This window comes from Patagioenas fasciata, chromosome 7 (genome assembly GCF_037038585.1).
Source record: "Patagioenas fasciata isolate bPatFas1 chromosome 7, bPatFas1.hap1, whole genome shotgun sequence".
Taxonomy (NCBI): Eukaryota; Metazoa; Chordata; class Aves; order Columbiformes; family Columbidae; genus Patagioenas; species Patagioenas fasciata.
The window spans coordinates 36,267,474-36,286,382 of NC_092526.1; the positions used below are offsets into that span (position 1 = coordinate 36,267,474).

At 50.2% G+C, this 18,909-nt stretch overlaps 1 protein-coding gene across 33 annotated transcripts in view; it reads left to right on the forward strand.

Annotated features, from left to right (window-relative positions):
* The window catches only part of PCBP3 (poly(rC) binding protein 3), a 59,879-nt gene that overhangs the window by 12,844 nt on the left and 28,126 nt on the right, over positions 1–18,909 (forward strand). For 29 of the 33 annotated variants that reach the window (XM_071811397.1, XM_065840920.2, XM_065840924.2 and 26 more), the window contains 3 exons: positions 17,021–17,092; positions 17,368–17,391; positions 18,370–18,402. In XM_071811397.1, coding sequence (XP_071667498.1) covers positions 17,021–17,092; positions 17,368–17,391; positions 18,370–18,402 — 129 coding nt within the window. Of the gene's footprint in view, positions 1–3,828; positions 3,920–16,942; positions 17,093–17,367; positions 17,392–18,369; positions 18,403–18,909 lie in introns of those variants that run through there. The other 4 variants (XM_071811386.1, XM_071811385.1, XM_071811383.1 and 1 more) reach the window with 3 other exon arrangements.

Genomic DNA, 18,909 nt, shown 5'->3' on the forward strand with positions numbered 1-18,909 from the left:
GAAGTTTCTTTTGGGGGTGGAGGGTGGCTTTGGCTTTCCTGCAAGTAGCTTGGAGGCCACGAGCTGAAGGAAGGGTGCCCTTGAGAAGACACCCCAGGAGGGCTCTGCATTTTCCCCAGTTTCTGGCAACCCCATGAGCACGACAGTTCTTGAGGAAGGGCTTCCCATAGCCAACGTGAGGAAAACCAGGGCATGGCCTTGCTGAGGGCAATGAGTGTCCAGCCTGGGACCAAGTCCCCAGACTGTCCTCCCACAAGCGCTCATAACCCCAGTCTGTCCAGGAAGTGGGTTTTATTCTCTGGCTTTAGTGAAGAGGCTTTTCTGCAGTAAGTGGTTATTAAAGCATTGTTTGGATGAACACGATGACATCCCGCAGCTCCTGCTTCCCTCCAGGAGGGTCTCCTGCCTGATTTTTCTGCCTTCCCACACTTCCTGTCCAATGCCCCCTCCCTTCTCCTAAGCCTGTGTACTGGCCCCTCTCCCTCATTCACAGGCAGGAGAGGAGCCTGGTGCCCAGCTCAGTGCAAGCCAGCAGCTTATGCCTCAAATTGCAAAGTATGGTTTCCATTTTAAATGCTAAGCCTCCTTCAAGGCTGTGTCTTGGACCTCTCACCCTATGGGATTTCATCCTTTGAACTGAGAATGGATCCTGTATGTGTAGTACCATGACTATTTTGTAGAAAAACTACAGGTGCAGGAGACACCTGGAAGAGGACTCTGTTTTTGGAGACCACTTGGCACTGGGAAACTGCTGCTGCTTCATCTCACATCCAGACAGTGCGACAAGTGGTCACTGCTGGTGCTGTGGACTGGAGATGCTGTGGGGCAAGTAGGGTGCTGGGATGGGAAGTGTCCGTGCTGGCAAGGGGAAAGCTGGCCACAGCGTGACATGGGGCTGCGGGGTGGTGGGGACGTGCCCGCCAGTGACAAACGATTTCCCAGTTTGACCCTTCTGCTTAATCTGAACTTGAAGGTGAATGAGCAAAGCTGGCGGCATCGATCTGGGATGCGGCTGACAAGCGCCGTGCCCTGTGGAGAGCTTGGCCCGCAGCACCGGGTCCCTTTCCCACCATTTTTTTTCCTGCCTCCCCTTCACGCCTTTCCAAAGCCATCAGTCAGCGTGGGGTTCAGCATGGCCCCCCACGCCGCCAACTTTGCTGGGGGCCAGGGAGATGCCATACAGGCGCTTGCAGAGAGCTGTACTGCTGTCTGATGGGCTTCTCCCAGTCACAGCTGCCTCTCCACTGCTGGTAAGCCAGGCATCTGCCTGCTGTCAGCTCGGGGGTACAGGGAGGCACATGCTAAAGGCGTTGGCACCAATAAAACCCACGCTGTGTGCCAGGAGGCACGTTTCTTACAGGTAATGAATTTGTCTGCCAAGCCACACACTGGTCTTCCTGACGCAAGGGGTCTGATGTCTGAACAAGCAGTGATGTGTTGATGATGCTTAATTCAGACTCAACCTGCAGAGCAAAATGTAACTTGGAAGCATCTCCATGCTGCTCTTAAGCCTTTAGATAAAATGCCGTATGAACTCACCAATTTTATTTCTTTGACCAGTTGTGTAACAAAACCTGAATATAGGTTGGAAACCTAGGACTTGCCTTGGCTAATACGTAGAAAGCTCTTTTAAGGGAAAAGAAAGGTGATGTGCCTTCCCTCAACATCTTCTGTGCTTTAGCCACAGATTTTCTGCAGCTGAAAATAACAAACCATTTTAATCTAAGTATTGCTTGTTCTGATCTTTTAATCCAGCTTGCTTTCTATCGACAGAGCAGCCTAAAATTATATCTCTGCCTGCCTCTCTATTATATAATTATTCAGAAGATTACTGGGGAGCCAGCTGTAGTTGGGCATCTCTGGGGAAGGATGAGGGGCTGTGAACAGGGAGCTGCAGGGCTGGAACATGGGGGGTTTCTTCTCTCCTTTGCACGCTGACCATCACAAAACACAGGAGGGGAGAGCAGTGGGCTGAGCAGTTTTGGCTGTGCCCGTAGCTTGCCTTTCAGTGTGGCAAGTTTGTCCCTCAGCTTGTATTTGTTGGAATAAAATGCCCCATTGTCTGGCTGGTGGCTGGAGAAGTATGACCCCCTGAGCCAAAGGATTTCAGGTGAAGCTCTGCACTTCTCTACATGGTCTGGGGTCTTCTATGGCTGTACTTTTGTATTTGGCCTTGGGAAGGACCTGGAAATAGAGACTGTACTCCTGATGCCTCCTGTCCCCCTGCAGAGCTGTGGGTGGGGGAACAGCCGTGATGGAGAACAAGCGGCCAGGTTGGGATGTGGTGGTAATGCCCAAAAGGCATGGAGGTGGCCAGAGCTGTGTTTTCTCACCAGAGCCCAAGCTCAGCTGGTTCTTTGAGAAACCTCAGGTATTACTCTGGGATACAAAGGGTTCAAGCCCTTGGATGATAAGGGACAGCTGCTCTGCAGAAGTAGCATCACTGAAATTCAAGGGTGGATGCTAGAGGTATGTTCATCTGGGGCTTTCCACTGGCAGGGGTGGTGAGCAGGTGTATCACTGACACAACGAGATGGCACAGCTGAGGGATTTACTGGGGGGAGACTCAGGTTGCCAGAAGAATGCAGATTCTGAGTGGCATGACCTATGGGCTTGACCTTTGATGGGAAAAACAAGAAGATGTCTTGGGCTTCAAAATTTCCTTTTCCTTTCCCCAAACTTTGTGTCCTGCCCTGATGGGCTGGTACCTGTGGCTACTGAGGAAAGGACAGAAGCTGCTATGCCTGTGGACCATGACCGGCTGGGATGTGGTGGTTCAGAGCCTCTGTCCCCTGAGAAAGACAGAGCTGGGGCAAGGATGGACCCCAGCACCAAAGTCAGACACTGGGAGCTGTGGCTTGCCTTGCCTTGCTCCAGGGCACTTGCCTTGCCTTGCCTTGCACTGGGTCTCCAGGGCAGAACATCCCCAGAATTGTGCTGTCTTTTGGGTGTGATGAGTATCTGTGGGGGAACACTTTGAAATGCCCTTTGAGCCCAGCATGGCCGTGTGGTGGTGGGAGCAGGAGATGCACACTGGGGTGCCACACTCTCTCCACTGCGCTTGGTCTTTCTTGCAATAAAGCTGTTTCGGCAGACCCTCTGCCTCCAAAGCAGGAGCCTTGTCCTCTCTTGGAGCAGCTGATCGGTGCAACCGCTGTGCATTTAGCTGGGAGGACAGTGGAGGATGGGATCAGGCTGGGAGGGGGGGCGTCAGGAGCAAAGCAGGGGGCATGAGATAATTTTTTTAGTGATGAAGCAGTTGTAACGCATCCCTTTCCTCTGAGGCTCAGGGAGCCAGCTGAGCTCTGGGGTCTGCAGCCAGAGCTTCAGCCTGGTCTTTCGCTCCACCACGGCCAGCTCTGGGATGGAGGGTTTAGCACAGCCCATCACCTGCAACCAAATGTGCTGCTCTACATCCTCCTGGAGGCTCCAGAGCAGGTGGGCACCACTGTGCCAATACCCTGATAAAGCATCTCCAAATTTCCCCATGCAGGCAGGCAGCACCCCAGTGCTCGTCTCCTACCCGAGCTCCTATCTCCTTCATGTTGAATGCATTGGCTGGTTCGCCCTCATCGCCTCAAGGCAACCTGATTTGCTCAGTGGCCTTTAAACAAAAATTAAAAAAAAAATCAAAGCCCAGTGAAATAACAAGAACATCAGTGGTGGGTGCGTCCCCCTTTCCAGCAAATGGAGGGATTTGGGAGAAAATGGGTCACGTGCCCTTCATCCCATCCCACGTGGTGGCTCTCCCAGGGCCAATGAGGTTCGGAGCCCTCTGCGCCGTACAGCAAAAAAAAAATCACTGGGATTTTTTTTTCCCCCCCGTAGCATTTTTCATCCTTTCCAAACGTGAAAAGACTGGCCATCTGTCCGGACCCCCCTCACACCAAATCGACGCTAAAGCGGCTCTTTGGGGAAGGTAAGAAGATTTAAAAGGTTGTGTTGGTGGAAGACCACCTGCCGCGTGCAACTTTTCCTATGGATGGAAATGAGGGAAAAATCACTAAATGAGTTGGGTCTGGGACTCCAGTTTGTGTTAAAAGAGCATTGAATGCTTAAGAGCTGTCTTAAGTGAGTCTGTTGTAGAGGAAATTTAAGTCCGTGTCGGAGGGAGATGGGATTATGGGAGAAATAGGTGCGTGAGGAAGGGGGTCAGCTTAAGTTAACGGCTGCTCCTCAAGTCTGTGCTATAAAATATTTGCAAAAATATTTTTGCAAAACTTCTTGTGTTTTTGGTTGTATTTGCAAAATTGTTTAGCAAAATGGTTGTTCTGTGTTCTCGTGTGTGCTGTATTTTGCTAAAATTCAGTTTTGCCCGTGTCTTGCGGCTAATGCTGAAGATTGTGTCTCTGGGCAAGGAAGTGTCCATCTCCGCGTAAACCAGAATTTTCAGCCATTCCTAATTTGTGTGATTTACAGTGCAGGTTTTGGACAGTATTGTTTATGTATGTGTTTGGGGTGGAAATAATGCAAATCGAATTGCCTTAAAGAAATTGCTAGTGAAATAATGTAGATGTTAATCACGTAATAGAACCCCCAACCCTATTTGATTTGATTTTTACCTTTTCATTCTATTTGCATTAGTTTTTTTATCTTGTGCTGGGGAAATTCTGAGAGGGGAATACCTTTTATCGTGAGGCTCGCTTTGTTTTCTTTTTGGTTCGCCTTCAGGTACCCATTTTACTCAGGGTGGCTAAATTCTTTCTGATACCATCGCATTTCTGTTGCATTTTCTTTGGTTGCACCATTGCTTTATAAGTATAACAGTGAAAATTTAGTTGCAAAGGTTATGAAGGACTTAAATGCTGTTGAAATCAGTGCCAAAATATCATAGCTTTATTATAAAGGGAGAATGTTCTCACATGTATTTTTCTGGTGATCTGGGTTTTCTGGGATAATATGATTTTTGTGTGAGCCGTATTAGAAAATCTTATTTTATTAGTCAAAAGTCACGTTCAGCTTAAAAATAAAACAGAAAGAGTGGGTCAAGGGCATTGTGTTTAAGTATCCATAAAATGATTGACCTTTGTTTTGACAGATGCAAAGACAGATGCTAGCCTGCATTTTGATGCAGAAACCAAACCCTGAAAAAGGCAAATTTTCCTAATATCTGGGGTTTCCTTTTTAATATAGAATTCCAACATGATTCTGTAGTATTTCTGAAGCTCTTAATCTCAGACTATCTCCCTCTTTTATGGATTTATATAAACATTTTTAGTTTTCTCAGATACAAAAGCAAATTTGAAATTCTTTCTTCCTGAGAAATAACTGTAAAAAAATATTATTTTAATCTGGCTGAATTAAGGCGACATTTCTTTCTGAAGAAAACTGATCATTTTGGGGTGGGGGAAAAAAGGCTACGGGTGAAGACCAAGGGGAAAAAAAACCCAAAACAATCAACAAAAAACACCACCACCTCTTTAAGTGTTTTCGGCATTATTTAATGTTCATATTGCAATAGGTGCAAATTCTGCCTTCAAAACGCCTTGGAGAAGTTGTGGGATTTTAGCATGAAGGATCAGAAAATAGGAATACTGTCATAATTGGTGGCATGGGTTGTGTGGAGCGGGCAGAGCGAACTGCCTCTGCAGTGGCCAGCACTGATTTGAGGTGGAAGCAGAGGGGTCCTGGGTGCCCGCATGGGGAGATGTTCCCCACCTTGTGGGGTGTTCTTACCCTCTGTGGTTTGGTGATCCCAGGGCTGCTTTTCTCAGGCCATGGTTATTGTTATTATTATTGTTTTTCCTCCAAGTCATGCACCCGCTTGGAAAACTGGCGCTTGCTCTGCGGCAAGAGGAGCGGGCACCTTGCTGGCAGCACGGTGCTGGCCAGCGTGGCTCGTGGCGGCAGAGGGGCCCATGCCCAGCACAGCGGGGTGAGCCCGATCCCACTGGCAGCAGAGCACTTCCAGCCCCAGCTCCGATCTGTAGCAAAGCGACGCATTTGCATTTGGTGAAGCAGAGGATGCTTTCCCGGCTCCAGGACATGCAGCGTGGGGTGGCATGTCTGGCACGGAGTCCCCATTCCTGCAGCGTGACTGTGGGTAGCAGCCTTCATAGCTTGAGTTTTCCAGGCCTCTGCAGCTGCTTTTTGGCCAGCTGAAATGGAAAGTGAATTTAAATGCTTCCCCAGTGGGCGAGGGCTGTCCCCATCCCTTTAGTGAGCTTCTTCCAGCCTCTTGCCTGGTCGTGTTGCTGTGGCTGCACACACAAGAGTGGTTTAGTTTCTTTGTTTTATTCAGGCTTTGCTAAATGAGCTGGCAGAAGGCAGTGGGTGTCAGCGCAGGGTGTCCTGGTGACACCAGACCTGCCAAACCCCACGGATGCACCATCCATCAGAGCTGCCACGGTACCACCCGCCAGCGGCAGAGGCAACTCAGGGTGTCGGTGCCGTATCCCACCCTGGATTTCAGCAGAGACCCACAGCCCCATGGGGATGGGACCTCTGCTATGGCCGTGCCCTCGCAGCCAGGAACAGGTTTGGGGACAGGGGTGCTCGTGACCCTTTCCCCAGCAGCCGCGATTCCCAGCCAAGCAAAGTCACTGATTCCCATGCCGGTGCGTTTTGCTCAGTGTTTAGACCCGAGGTTACAGAGGACCTACCACGGGGAGGAGGAGAGAGAGGAGAAGGCGGCTCTCCTTGATTTTAATCGGGGTTGAGGTTTAGCTGAAGTGAAAACAGATCGGGAGTGACAGTTTTGGAGCCTGCTGTCAGGGTCTGAGCGCGGCGTGGCAGCGATCCACCCCCAGCCACCAAGGGCCCCTGTCCTCCTCCTCGCTGGCCACAGCCGGGGAGAGTGAGCATGGGACGGGGACCGTGCAGCCTGGCTCCACCGCCAGCGTGGCTGCTGGCTGGCTTTGTCACACTGCGTCCTCCTTGCTCTTCCTCCAGGCAGGAGGACATGGCCTTGTGGTGGCCACTGAGCGTGGACTCAGCCCCCGCCTTCTCCAGCTCTGTGCAAATGGATACTTGAAAAGAGGAAGGATGGGATTAGCGCAGCATCCTGACCGATCTGCTCGGTCCTGAGCAAGCAGTGCCGGGTTGTGTCTCCAGAGCAGGGAAGAGGTCCCAGGGGTCTCCCTCCCCATGTCTCCTGTCAGTGTCTCATTCCCAAAGAGCATCTATGGCCAGGGTGAAAGTCATGGGTTTAGGCTTGTGCAGAAATGGCATAGGCAGAGCTCTGGATCCAGCCCCGAACCTGGAGGAGCTGGGATTTATTGAGCCGGGCTGGTTGTGGCTTCTCCGTTGGTCTCACACACATTTTGCATGGAGGGGACAAGCAGAGTGATGTTGTACCCAGTCTGTCCCTTATGTCCCCACCATGAGGGTGTGGAATGAGAAGACTTGGCTGTTTGCCCATCCTTGGTTCAGGAGGGGCTAGGACCTGCCCCAGCTTCTTTGAGTGGTTCGGTGTCATTCACAAGAGCAGCCCCAGTGCTCCCGATCTTTCATCCTGCACAGCCTGGCATTGGGCTGTCATCTACTTAAAAAATAAAATAACCAGCTAAATCAGTTGGGTTTTGTAGAGACTGAAAATGGTCAAAATAATAGGCTCCTTGCCCATCTTGACCTGGCACCTCCTATTTGCTGCCGTGCGGTCCGGGTCAGTCTATCTGTCCGTCCACCAGCACCTGGAGAGAGCCCTCCAGGGTAGCCTGTGCGCTGCAAGCCTTGTCCCTGTTTCCAGGGATTAAGAGAGAGAAGCAGAGACGGGATGAGATGAGGCAGTAGATTGCTTTGCTCTCGGGATGAAGGGATTTGTGGACTGCCCCCAGATCAGTAGATTGAAAACGGAGGGAAATTATTGGGATGATGCTGCCTGCGGGATTAAAGCCAGAGCAGCCAGCAGGCTGTGGCAGAGGGGGGATCATGGGTGAGGGCACTGTGGGGTGCCTGCTGCTCGGAGCTGCAATGAGGTGCTCCTGGGTACATCCTCATCTGTTTCGGAGGATGCACTGGAAGCAGATGCCCCCCAGCCCCGGCTCTCCAGGGTGCCTGAACGGGTGTGCAGCATGATGGGCCAAGGTGGAGGGAGGGATTAGAGGACAGGAGACCTCATCCCTGATGGCTACATCATGAAAAACAGTGGCAGTGGGGGGAGGTTGGTGCCTGCTTTGCAGGTGTTGCAGCCACGTATGCATCTGTGCAGCAGTGGTGTAGAAAGAGCAGGGACAAAAGTCTTGTGCTGGTTAAGTCCATTCAGCTCTTTTAGCTGAGGACTGAGTTACCCGGAGGTGATGGTTGAGGGTGTGCAGTGTCTGGCACAGCACCGGGATAAACATACCTGTTGCTTTTTGCTTTCTTGAGGCCTCGGAGGTGCTCTCTCAGCTGTCCCTCCAGTTGAAAGGATACCAGGAGAGTGCCTGGAGCTCTTTGCAGAGCTGTGCCCTCTCGTCTCCAGCCGTTTTTCCTCTGAGGTCTACCTATGGCCATGAGCACCCTTTTTTGGGTGTCCTTTGGCCTTCCTCAGAAAAACTGCACTTAAAAACAGGCACTGCTATCTGTTTGTCTCATCTCTTGATCTCTGGAGGGGTGCGCTTCTGATGCTAGCTGCACTGGCATCTCTTACGCAAGACACAGCTCCTTCAGAGCTGATGCACAGCCCTGGCAGAGCATCCTGGGGGCATCTGTGGAGGTATCTCCCAGAGCAGGTGGTGCCTCCTGGCTCCTGTTCCTTAGCCTCCGGCTGGGGAAAAAAAGAGAAGACTAAATTGGGTGCATCCCTGAAGCATGACTGACCTTGCGCATAGCTCAGTGTCAAGGTTATAAGTGCAGTTGTCCAACAGAGATGAGCTTTGTTTGCAAATATGCAAATGTTTGCAAGATTTAAACAACAACGACTGGCAGAATGACATTGTCACCAGCGGCACATGGCTGCGGGGAAGCTCTTTGCCATTGCCTGACCTGGATCTTCTTCACTGCAGTTTAAGCCCATTGCCCTGTCTGCTTCCAACCCCTGTCCTGCAGAGACTTGGTTCCTCCAGCCCTTCCCCATGGGCCATGTTTGCGACCCCAGAGATCTGGGTTGCTCTCTGCTGGCTGGTTGTCCTATGAAGATGCACCTTGTAATTATTTCTTTACTTCTGCAGGTCTTGAACTTGCAGGTTAAGTTGTCACTCCCAGCCCTTTTTGGAGAGCTCTTCCTCTGTTTCTGTGCACTTAATTGTACCCAGCCAAACTCATCACTGTGCCTCACTGAACTGTGCCTTATTTTCTCTTCTTTGCCAAGCTCGCTTTTGTTTCTTGGTCTGTTCTCCACTGTGTTGGCCTCCCAAACTTGGATAGTCACCTGGCAGTTTAACAGGAGTGCAACTGATAAACATTTTGGGGAGATTTAGGGCATTTCCCAACCATCTTCAAATGGTTTCATCTGCCTCAGGCTTCCCTGTCTCTTTCAGGATGATGCCACATAGGACAGTCTGAACAGCCACCCCTGTACTACCAGTTAGGGCATCTCCTCACTCTGTGAAGACGCATCCCAGGGATGTTAATTGCTGGTGCTTGAATAAATGCTGGATGAGCTGCCCTAGCTCCCTTCACATCACAGGAATTTCTCCGTTCTCCTACAGCTTGGTCCAGCTGCCCTCTGCGGCACTGTTAGCAGTGTCTCCCTTGTCCCGCTGCACATTCAAGGATGCAGATGTGGAGCATGGCACTGAAGCAGTCATCTTTCTGGCCTCCGCAGTGCAAGGCGGTGCCGTTTCAGCTAATTCGGGAAAGCTCTGGGATTTTTTTTCTGTCTCTCAGTTGCTGCTGCAGAATCCAGCCCGTTCCGCAGTGCTGAGCCCCGCGGCAGGGTCCAGGCTGGGGCTGCAATGCGGAGACTGAGCCAACGCTTGGTCCTTGCTGGTCCATCAGCAGCTCCTCTGGGGCCCTCGCTCCCGGCCTCTCCAAAAAGTTGGAATTAAAAATGTGTCACTTCTACCTGCCCTCTCACCCCAGACATCCAAAAGCAGCTTTAATTCATGACAAAATTAAACAAATTAAGTCAAGACCTATTCTTATGCCAAGCAGCGTTATCTCAGCTCGTCGAGACAGTATTTTAGCAGGTTCAGCTTGCTCATTTTGCTCAGGGTCCCACAATCATTGAGCCCTGAAACCAGCCCAGAGAGGGTTTTCTGGGTTGCACAGGGGTATCTAGTAGCCTGCTCGCACTAGATGGAATTTCCCTCCAACCTCCGCTTGCAAGACAGCAGCGGCTCGCGTGAGTGAATGGAAATTCTGCATCCTATAGATCTCTGCAGATATATATCTTAGGTGCAGCTTACTAAATTTCCCCTGCACACGGTAATTAACGCAAGCCTCCAAGTTTTGTGTCTTTTGCAGATTTATCAGGGCAAGAAGCAGGTACTATTATCCTGCTGGCCTGTCACATGGGATGGAGTTATTGCATGCAAGACCTTCATCCGAGGGTGGTCACTACGAAAAAGATGTGGTTTCGTTTGGTAGCCTGCACGCAGAAGATTGCAATAACAGCACCGCCATTGTGATAAAACCAGTTGTTCTCCTTGGACTGGGCTTGCTGTAGAGATGGTGGAGACTAACACCATCTGACATGCAGGGCCTGATTCTGATTTCATGCATGGTTGCACATCCATGCACCAGCCGTGCCAGGGCTGCACTTCTGTGGGCGGCTGCTGGGGATCTTTGGTTAACTGTCGAGGTGCAGGCAGCTGTGATGAACCACATGATGCTCAGAGGATGAGCAGGGTCTCCATGGGCTGGAGCCAGGGATTTGTGCTAGTTTTCATTGTAGAGACTTGCCACCTTTCCTGGACTGTGCTGGAGGTGTGTGATGTTGTTTCTATTCCTCTTGGTTTATCCATCAGGACAGAAATCACTCTGAAATGTGTGAAACCCCACTCAAAACCTACAAAGGTAAGGTGGGTTCAGCAGAGGCAAAGCAGGCTGATATGGATGACACCCAGAGCAGGATGCATGGCCTGATACCAACTTGTGGGTGCATAATGTGAAAGAAAAACTCAGAAAAGCAGCTGGAAAATTCCTAGAGGGGAAAGGAGGCTTAGCAGAGCTTTGGGCACGTCTGAGAGCAGAGGTGTGCATTTGGTTGGGATGTGGCTGAGCCCACCAAGGTGTTACATAGCTGGAGCTGTGGGTCATCATACCAGTTGCTCCTGAGCTCTAGCTAATACCAATGTCTAAAGCCAACATCTATCCCTGGAGAGCCACCCAGTGTAAAAAGAAACAATGCTGTTCTCTAGACAGCAAAGGTTCTGGGGAGAAAGCCATGCTGACATGAAGGTGTGGTAGGAAATTATTGCTTAGAAAACACAGAAGAGTTCCCAGGAGTTGCAGCCAGCAAAGAGGTGTGAGGGGCAGGAGCTAGAAGACCACCCAAGGCATGGAGGCAGCAAACTAGGCAGCAGGAGAGGTTCCTCCGGTGACCCTGGCACTGAATTTGTGGGCAGAGAAGGTGGCAGAACAGACAGGGAAAGGGAGGCACATTTGCATCCCCTCAATAGAAACTGGGGTAATTGACCTAGAGGTGAGCAAGACTGGAAGAGCCCTCTGATGCGCACAAGCAAGGAGAGGAAGGCAGGTTGTAATTGCTCATGAGCAGCCAGTGAGTGACATGCTGGACCATGAGTGGAGGTATCCAGAGGAGAGCGGGGCGGTGGGAGAAGGTGATTGAGATGAAGCCTCCAGAGATGCCTGCTCTGAGGGCAAGAGCAGGGATGTTTTTCTCCTGTGATGCTTAGAAAGATCAAGGGCAGGTGGGAAGAAGGGATATACTGCTGACTGATGTACCAAGGTAGCATGGAGACATCTTGTTTTTTTTTTTTTTGAGATTTCTAAAAATATTCCATTGGAGCTGGAGAGTTTGCAGAGGAAAGGTCAACCAAAATGACTGCAGTGTGTGGAAAATGGCAGCAGCTGGAAATGCAGCTTTATTGCAAAACAGCATTTGGTGTCATGTAGACCGTGCTGCTGTCCTCTCACAGCTTCATTTCTGACAGCCGAAGCCTGCGGTGGCTGATGCATCCATTTGGACCCTGGGTTTAAGGGAATGCTTCACTTTGGTTTTCTGCCGTAGTGTTTTTTTTTCTCCTTCCTCCCCGTCCTGACCTGGCCAGACCACGTTGTCGTCATAATCCTCAGCTGGCTGCGTTGCGATGCTTCCCAGCCACTAAATGCAATGCTGAAAATCACCGGATTAGGTCTTAATGGCAGGATCAAGCCGCCGGGAGATGAGTGGGGAGAAAGCTCCTGCTTACGCAGGTGGACAGGCAGTGCTCCTCGGGAAAGCAAGCTAGAAAATGTAAAATGTTGGAAAAGCAGCTTCTTCGGTGGCCTCCCCTACTTTTCTCTACATTTAGAATGTCTTTCAGTTTCCAAGGGCCAGAAAATACTGGTTTGAGTTTTGTGGAAGGGGTGTTGGGAGGTCAGAGGTGTTTAAACATTTCTTCCCTCCCAGTGGAAAATGTTGTCTTGAGTGATGGGCTTTCTGGCCAAGGTGTTAATCCTCAACACGAAAATCTGCCAACCACATTGGAAATCTGGGTCGTGCTGTTGCGTATTGTGGAAGGACACGGGAGCTTTGTGGTTGTCTTTAATACCTGGCTTTCTCCTGGAGCACCAAAGAGCCTGGGGAGCACGTTGGATGTTTTTCAGGGTGGCACTGCTGTTGAGCAACCACCACGATGGTCCAGGATAGAGTCTCAAGGGTGGTCCTCCGGGCAGGTGGCACAGCCTCCCTGTACAGACTGGTGCTCTGACCGTCCTGTACTTTACCCGCATGTGTCAGCAAGGGCTCTTGGTCAACAGAGATCCAAGGTGTTGGAGTTTATCAACCTGCATTGACCAGACCTGTCAAGAATGTTTGATTTTTCTGAGGCCATGTGGTGGGTGAGGGGGGTGACAGAGACTTTCTTCTTTGAGTTCTGCTTGGCAGCGCCTATGAACTTTCCATCCAAACCTTTCGGGGAGGAGGTGGGTTGTGGGACGTTTTTGCACTGAATTGTGCTCTCTGTTTTTGAACAGCTTGAACAAAACATTGCGGTCCCCCAAAATGAATAGCTAGATAAAGCCATGAAATTTCATGTCCACAATGCTGATGAGGTATTCCATGACGAGATCTTCCAAAGAAGAAACCCATCTTCTGGCAGGACCATCCATCCCAGAGGCACCAGGGTGACTTCAGTGCAGAGAAGAGAGACCCTCCCTCTGGAGCTGGGCTCTGCAGACAGCAGCAACAGTGGTGCCAAAGCAAAAGGAACAATTTTGTGACGGAGCTCATTTCTGAGAGCCTCAATCCCCTACTCCAGAATGCTGCCACATCCCTGGGTGGCTGGGGCTGTCTTGGGGGAGCTGCCCCCCAGTACCAGCAGCAGATGCCTCGGTCTCCGCTGGGCATTTGCGGAGGAGACGTAGGCAGTGTTTGCTGGAGCTGCGCCGCGGGACCTGCTCGCGCATGGATAACATGCCCGGGGAGCCCAAGTGGATGTGTGGGAAGAGGAGGAGGAGGAGGGCTGGCTTCAGCGATGTCTCCCGGCCCCTGCAGGGACACCGACTGTGCCCCTGCTACTGCCCGTCTGGAGAGGGCTATGGGGGTCCCAGCATCCCATTTGGAAACCAAGCTGCAGAACAAAGTCCAACCCAGAGTTCAGTTTCCTTCCCCCTATTCTGCTTCATGTGCCATCTCCTGTCTGGGAGATCATTATGGTATTAAGTTAATTTAATACATGGTATTCAGAATTCCCCTTATTTGAAGGTTTTGCTTGAATTTCCGTATTTGTCAGGTATCAGCCAGCATAAACGCAAGAGTGCCAGCTTAGGCAATTGCTCCAACCTCTAAAAAACTGGACAGGAAGAAAATTGGAGTGTGTATGTTTGCACGTGTAGGAGAGGAGTCTTTCTGCTGTTCTGGGTTTCCATTTTCCTCCTTCTTCTCCTTATTGTCCTTGGTCACTGGCACCTGAGCTGCTATCGCAGACATAGGGAGTTACGGATAGATTAAGGAAATTTCTCAGAATTGAGTATATTTAATCTCAAAACTGAGGAACAAGGAAGAACCAGATTGCTCCGAGTATTGATGATGCCCCTTCTGAGCACTTTCCCAAAAGACAGCTGCATGTAAAAGGCCTATTTATTCTGCAATGGGCTCATCCTTTGGAAAGATGTTATTTGGCCGTTTTGGGGCAGATCAGTGCTGAGCACTGTGCTCCCCACCCTGCAAGGCTCCACTTGCTGCCGTACAAAGGTATTGGGCTGCTCCCTGCCATGGCTGCGCTTGGGAGGATGCTGCTCTGGTCCTTCTCCCGTGGTTGCCCAGGCATGATGCTCGGCAGAGCTGTGCAACATCTATTTCAGGGCTAAACTCGACACTTCTGTCTCCAAATACTGCTTCTTTTGACTTCTGCAGGCCTGCAGCTGCTTTGCACTGGTTTGGAGTTGTGCTCTGGACATACTCTATCCATTGGACTAGACGTAATGGTGTCCTCAGGGCTTTCAAGTAGATGGACGAAGAAGCCATTTCAAAGCTGTTGTGAAGTAGGCAGAATACAACGGTGAAGAGGAAGGGTCTGAGATGGGTCTCTCTCCAGGCAGGGAATGCTCTGAAATGCTCAAAATGGCGTTTGGGGGATAATTTTTCCCAGCCCTTTGTCTGTGAAGAATGAAGGCTGTTGGGAGAGGCACGCGCCCAGGGTAAATGCCTCAGCTCTATTGTTCCCATCACTTCCATTGAGCTCATGAACCCCCATATAAAAGACTTACCTTTCGCTAGTATGATTAAGAAAAGGCCAATGTAGCTTTCCTGCTTGCTGGAGCATGAAGCGTGTTTAATTTAATAATGCTGATAAATCTTAAAGCCAGGAGCATTTGGCTAACACATGACCCACTTTTTCAATCAATTGGAAACATTTACATAACGGCCTGATGCAGGATTCCTCCTGCGAGGGATGTGGAGCAGGGGATGGCAGACACCCTTGCGATGAGCCCTGCCGCTGTAGGACATTTGGTGAAAGCAAAACGGTGAATTTGGCCGGTCCTTAGCGGGCAAGTCACCTCATTGGGATGTGCAAGCCGTGGGAGCCACTGCATGTGGAAATGCCGTGACCATCAATTGTGAGCAGCCTCTGCCTTCCTCTGTCTCTGCTGTTAGAGGATGCTGATCAGGTGGGAAGGGAGCTGCACCCCTCCATTGGCATGTACCGACCTCCTGGGTGGTTGCAGTGGTGTCACAGCTTTGTTTCTTTCCCTGTGGCAGAGCTAGCTGGCTCCTGGGTCAGGACACCCCCGGGATGGCTGTCCCCCTATGCGGCAGAGACACCTCTTTGGTACTTTTGGGGGCATTTTGTCTCCTGGTACATCAGGAGCACCAGCTCCTGACCTCCACAAATCAACCCATTCATGCTTTCCAGCACTGCTTGCCCTGCAAAGAGACTAAGATGGGGTTAACCAACTCAACCAATTATTTTATTTTCCTTCATTGTTTCCCTGCAGTGGGCTTGGGCTTGAAAGAGAAAGTTCCTGACCTCTCATGTTGTGCTATTGTGTGTCAGTCCTTCTTGTGTCACCTTCTTCCTCTGAAATAGTCACTTCCCCCCTAACCCTTAACAGTGCCTTTTGGCTTGACATCTACAACACATTTAATTTCTTATCCTTCTTGTGGGGATTTTTCTTTTTTTTTTTTTCCTTCTATGTTAACATCCAGCTGCCTCAAGATCAGCATTTGCAAGTAGGTTATAAGCAACCTCATTCCCAGTGAGTGGTCTCCTGTAAGCTTGCTGGGAACGTCATCTCCCTGTTGACCACGGGGGTTTTATACATTCGGGGTTTCATAATAACCTCTTGGAAGACGTTTTGCATCAAACGCATCTCCCAGCCATAATTTGTGCATTGCTGCATGTTTATTCATCCCCCACTGCCTCTTTCCATTAATGTAATACTTAAGAACTGTTTTACCACCCATTTTTTGGTCAAAGTCCCTGTCGGAGTGAAGGAAAATTCCAGATCCTCATGACCAGGATGAAGAACCTCCCATCTGATAAATACTGAGGGATTCAGTAACATGAGGTAGAATTGTTGCAAATCTCATGCCGTTGCACATAGAAGGATGCTGGCACCTCCCTCTGAGACAGGACCACTCTCCCCATGCAGTTGAGACAGGCTGCAAAGACATTTCATATACTGGGTCCTAATGCAGAGATGCCATTCAGGAGGTGTCAGGGAAGAAAAGGAAGGATTTGTTGCAGTACTGTGTGGTTTGTTTGTTTTTTTTTTTTCCTGTGCCTTCAAAACATCAGTGGTGTTTTCCCCTCTAGAGGGCAGGGGAGGAAAGAGAGAGAATGGGAAGGGAAAGGAATGTGACAGCACTGGGAAAACTCGCAGAGGTTTGGTTACATGCAGAGCCTGAATGGCTAGAAATGGCGTGGTCCTGAGATGGAGTGCCCAGCTAGGGTGCTCACAGATCAGGATGGAAAGATGTGTAGCAATGAGGACAACAGCTCCATCCTTCCTTATATTTTCCAGTTACTGAAAAACTGGCTTTTCATTTTTCTGAGTGCTTATTCACACTTAAAATGGTGAACTTTGGTTTGCTGGGTAGATGCCCTGGGTCTTTTAAAGTACCAGTTCAGCCATCGGTCTTCGGCCAGGCAGCTCCACTGACTCCCTGCCCCTGTGTCCAGGTGTCCAGCTGGGCACAGCTGTTTTTTGGCTGGTGCAGGTGTGGGCAAGCCCTCCGGCTGTGCCACCTGTGACACTCAGGTCTATGGTCCCACAATGGCTTCTGCATCAAGCCGGTGGCAGAGCTGCGGTCCCTGCAGCAAGTGGACAGCCTGATGCGCACCCACGAAGGTGCTCAGCTCATGACATCTCCCTGCAGCAGCTCCAGCCATGGCTTTCCCACGCTCTGCAGGGTCCCACATCAAGAAACTGGCCTGTTTTGAGAGATAACCTTTCCCCTCTCTGTCCCCAGGTGATACGGCCGTGGTGCTGTCTCCTTCTGCGCCGGGGCTGCTCTCCCAGCTAACGCACGTCTCCCATCCCCTGGTAGGAAATGGAGTCGAAAGTCTCCGAAGGCGGCCTGAACGTCACCCTCACCATCCGGCTGCTGATGCATGGCAAGGTAATGGGCTCCCGGTGAGGGGATTTCCTTGCAGCCCCCTCTCCTGCCTCTGTTCTGGCTGAGCCCCGATCTGGACATCCCCACACACCGCCACCCCAGCCCCAGGCTGCTGGGAGCAGGTGTCCTGCTGATGGGGAGGGTGGCATGGTGCTTCTGGCCCCTGTCCTGCTGGGGACAGCATGCACCAGCTCTTGGCTTCATTGTGGGGTTGGGCGGGATTGTCTTCACGTTTTGTAATACTGATTCCTTTGTGCCTGACTTTTTTTCTCTTGTAGGAAGTTGGAAGCATCATTGGAAAGGTAAGGATGTCTTTTAAATGTGTATTTAATGCTATTGCCCGTGCCATTTGCTGCCTGTGGTGTGGTAGATACCAGTAACCTCTTCCCTGTGCTCTCTTTAAATGTTTGGTGTGCATGGGCTTGTTGCTCCATTTGTGAGACAAATTTCCCTCAAAGATAATTTGCCTAAAAAAAACCAAAACACCACCAAACTTACGTAGTGCTGTTTCTGGGTACTTCACTGGAGTGATGAATAGGTGTTTACGATCAATGTGTTGTCCTGACATTTTAATCAAATTGCTTCATTAAGAGAAATTTAAATGTCACACAGGCCCATTTAAATTCTGCAGCACTTCTCCCTGAGGCCACAGGACACCCTTTAGCTTGTGCAGAAAAGCTTCACAAGGTGCTCTGCTCCCTGGTGTTTGCCACAGTCATTTGGAAAGTCCTGACTGTACAGAATTTAGTTTTTAATGTTTTTACAAGGCAGGTTTATGGTGGCAAAGGTTTGCAGCATGAACACCTTCCCCCTATATGCTTGTGCCTTATTTTTCCATCAACCTGTGCAGCCCTGGGAAGATTCACAGTTGTGCTTGCTTTACATCTGGATAGAAAAATAATAGATCTTTCTATAGACACCAGATCAGAAATTGCTCTTTGAAGCCACTCTGTACGTGCCTTTCTTAGCATGGGACCAGTTTCTGAGCTTTTTCTGTGCACTTTTCCTCCTTATGGGAAACACAGAAAGGGAGGTGGAGGCTGCAGTTGTGCCTTAGTAGCTGTCACGTTGTGCAGACATGGGAAGCAGGACTACAATGGCTTACACACAGCTCTTCAGCTGCCCATCACGTGGGGATGGAGGGCCAGCCATCACAGAACTGCCCAGATGTTTGGTTATATGTTGCCATGTGTTAGAGAGATGCATGTTTGGAAGGGCTGTTTTGAAGGTGGAAGTTTTGAATGTTCAGTAGTATCTTGTGTTTCTGCTTCTTATTTCAGAAAGGAGAGACTGTGAAGAAGATGCGTGAGGAGGTGAGCGACCCTGCTCTGTAGAAGGGTTTGTAGGAGGAGGGGAGAGAGGTGGGGAGGGTATCAGGCTGTCCTGCCCAGCAGCAGCCGTAGCTGCATATTCCTTTGCAATATGTGCAGTAACTCCCAGGATCAGGACATGCAAGGTGGCCATGCCCAGAGCTCTTTGGTCCCATTTTCTCACTCTGTTCTCAGACAAACTCCTACCACATTTAATGGGAATTTTCCAGAGCCAAGAATTTGCTATTAATGAAATATTGAAATTAAGTCACTCCTAAGAGTTTGTCCAAGGTCTTTGTGCCTGCAGCTACCAAAGAGTTATTGTATCAGACCAGTAAGCAACACTGTTCTTTTTACAAACAACGATCCCACAAGCTGATCTTGTCTTGATCCTGTGGGTTTGCATTGCAGTAAAAGCCCTAAAATGGATGCTTGGCAGCCCTTTCTGGGAGTCAGGATGAGGCAGCACTGGAAGCATCATGGGGAGCAGGGATGGGAGTGTTTAAGGTT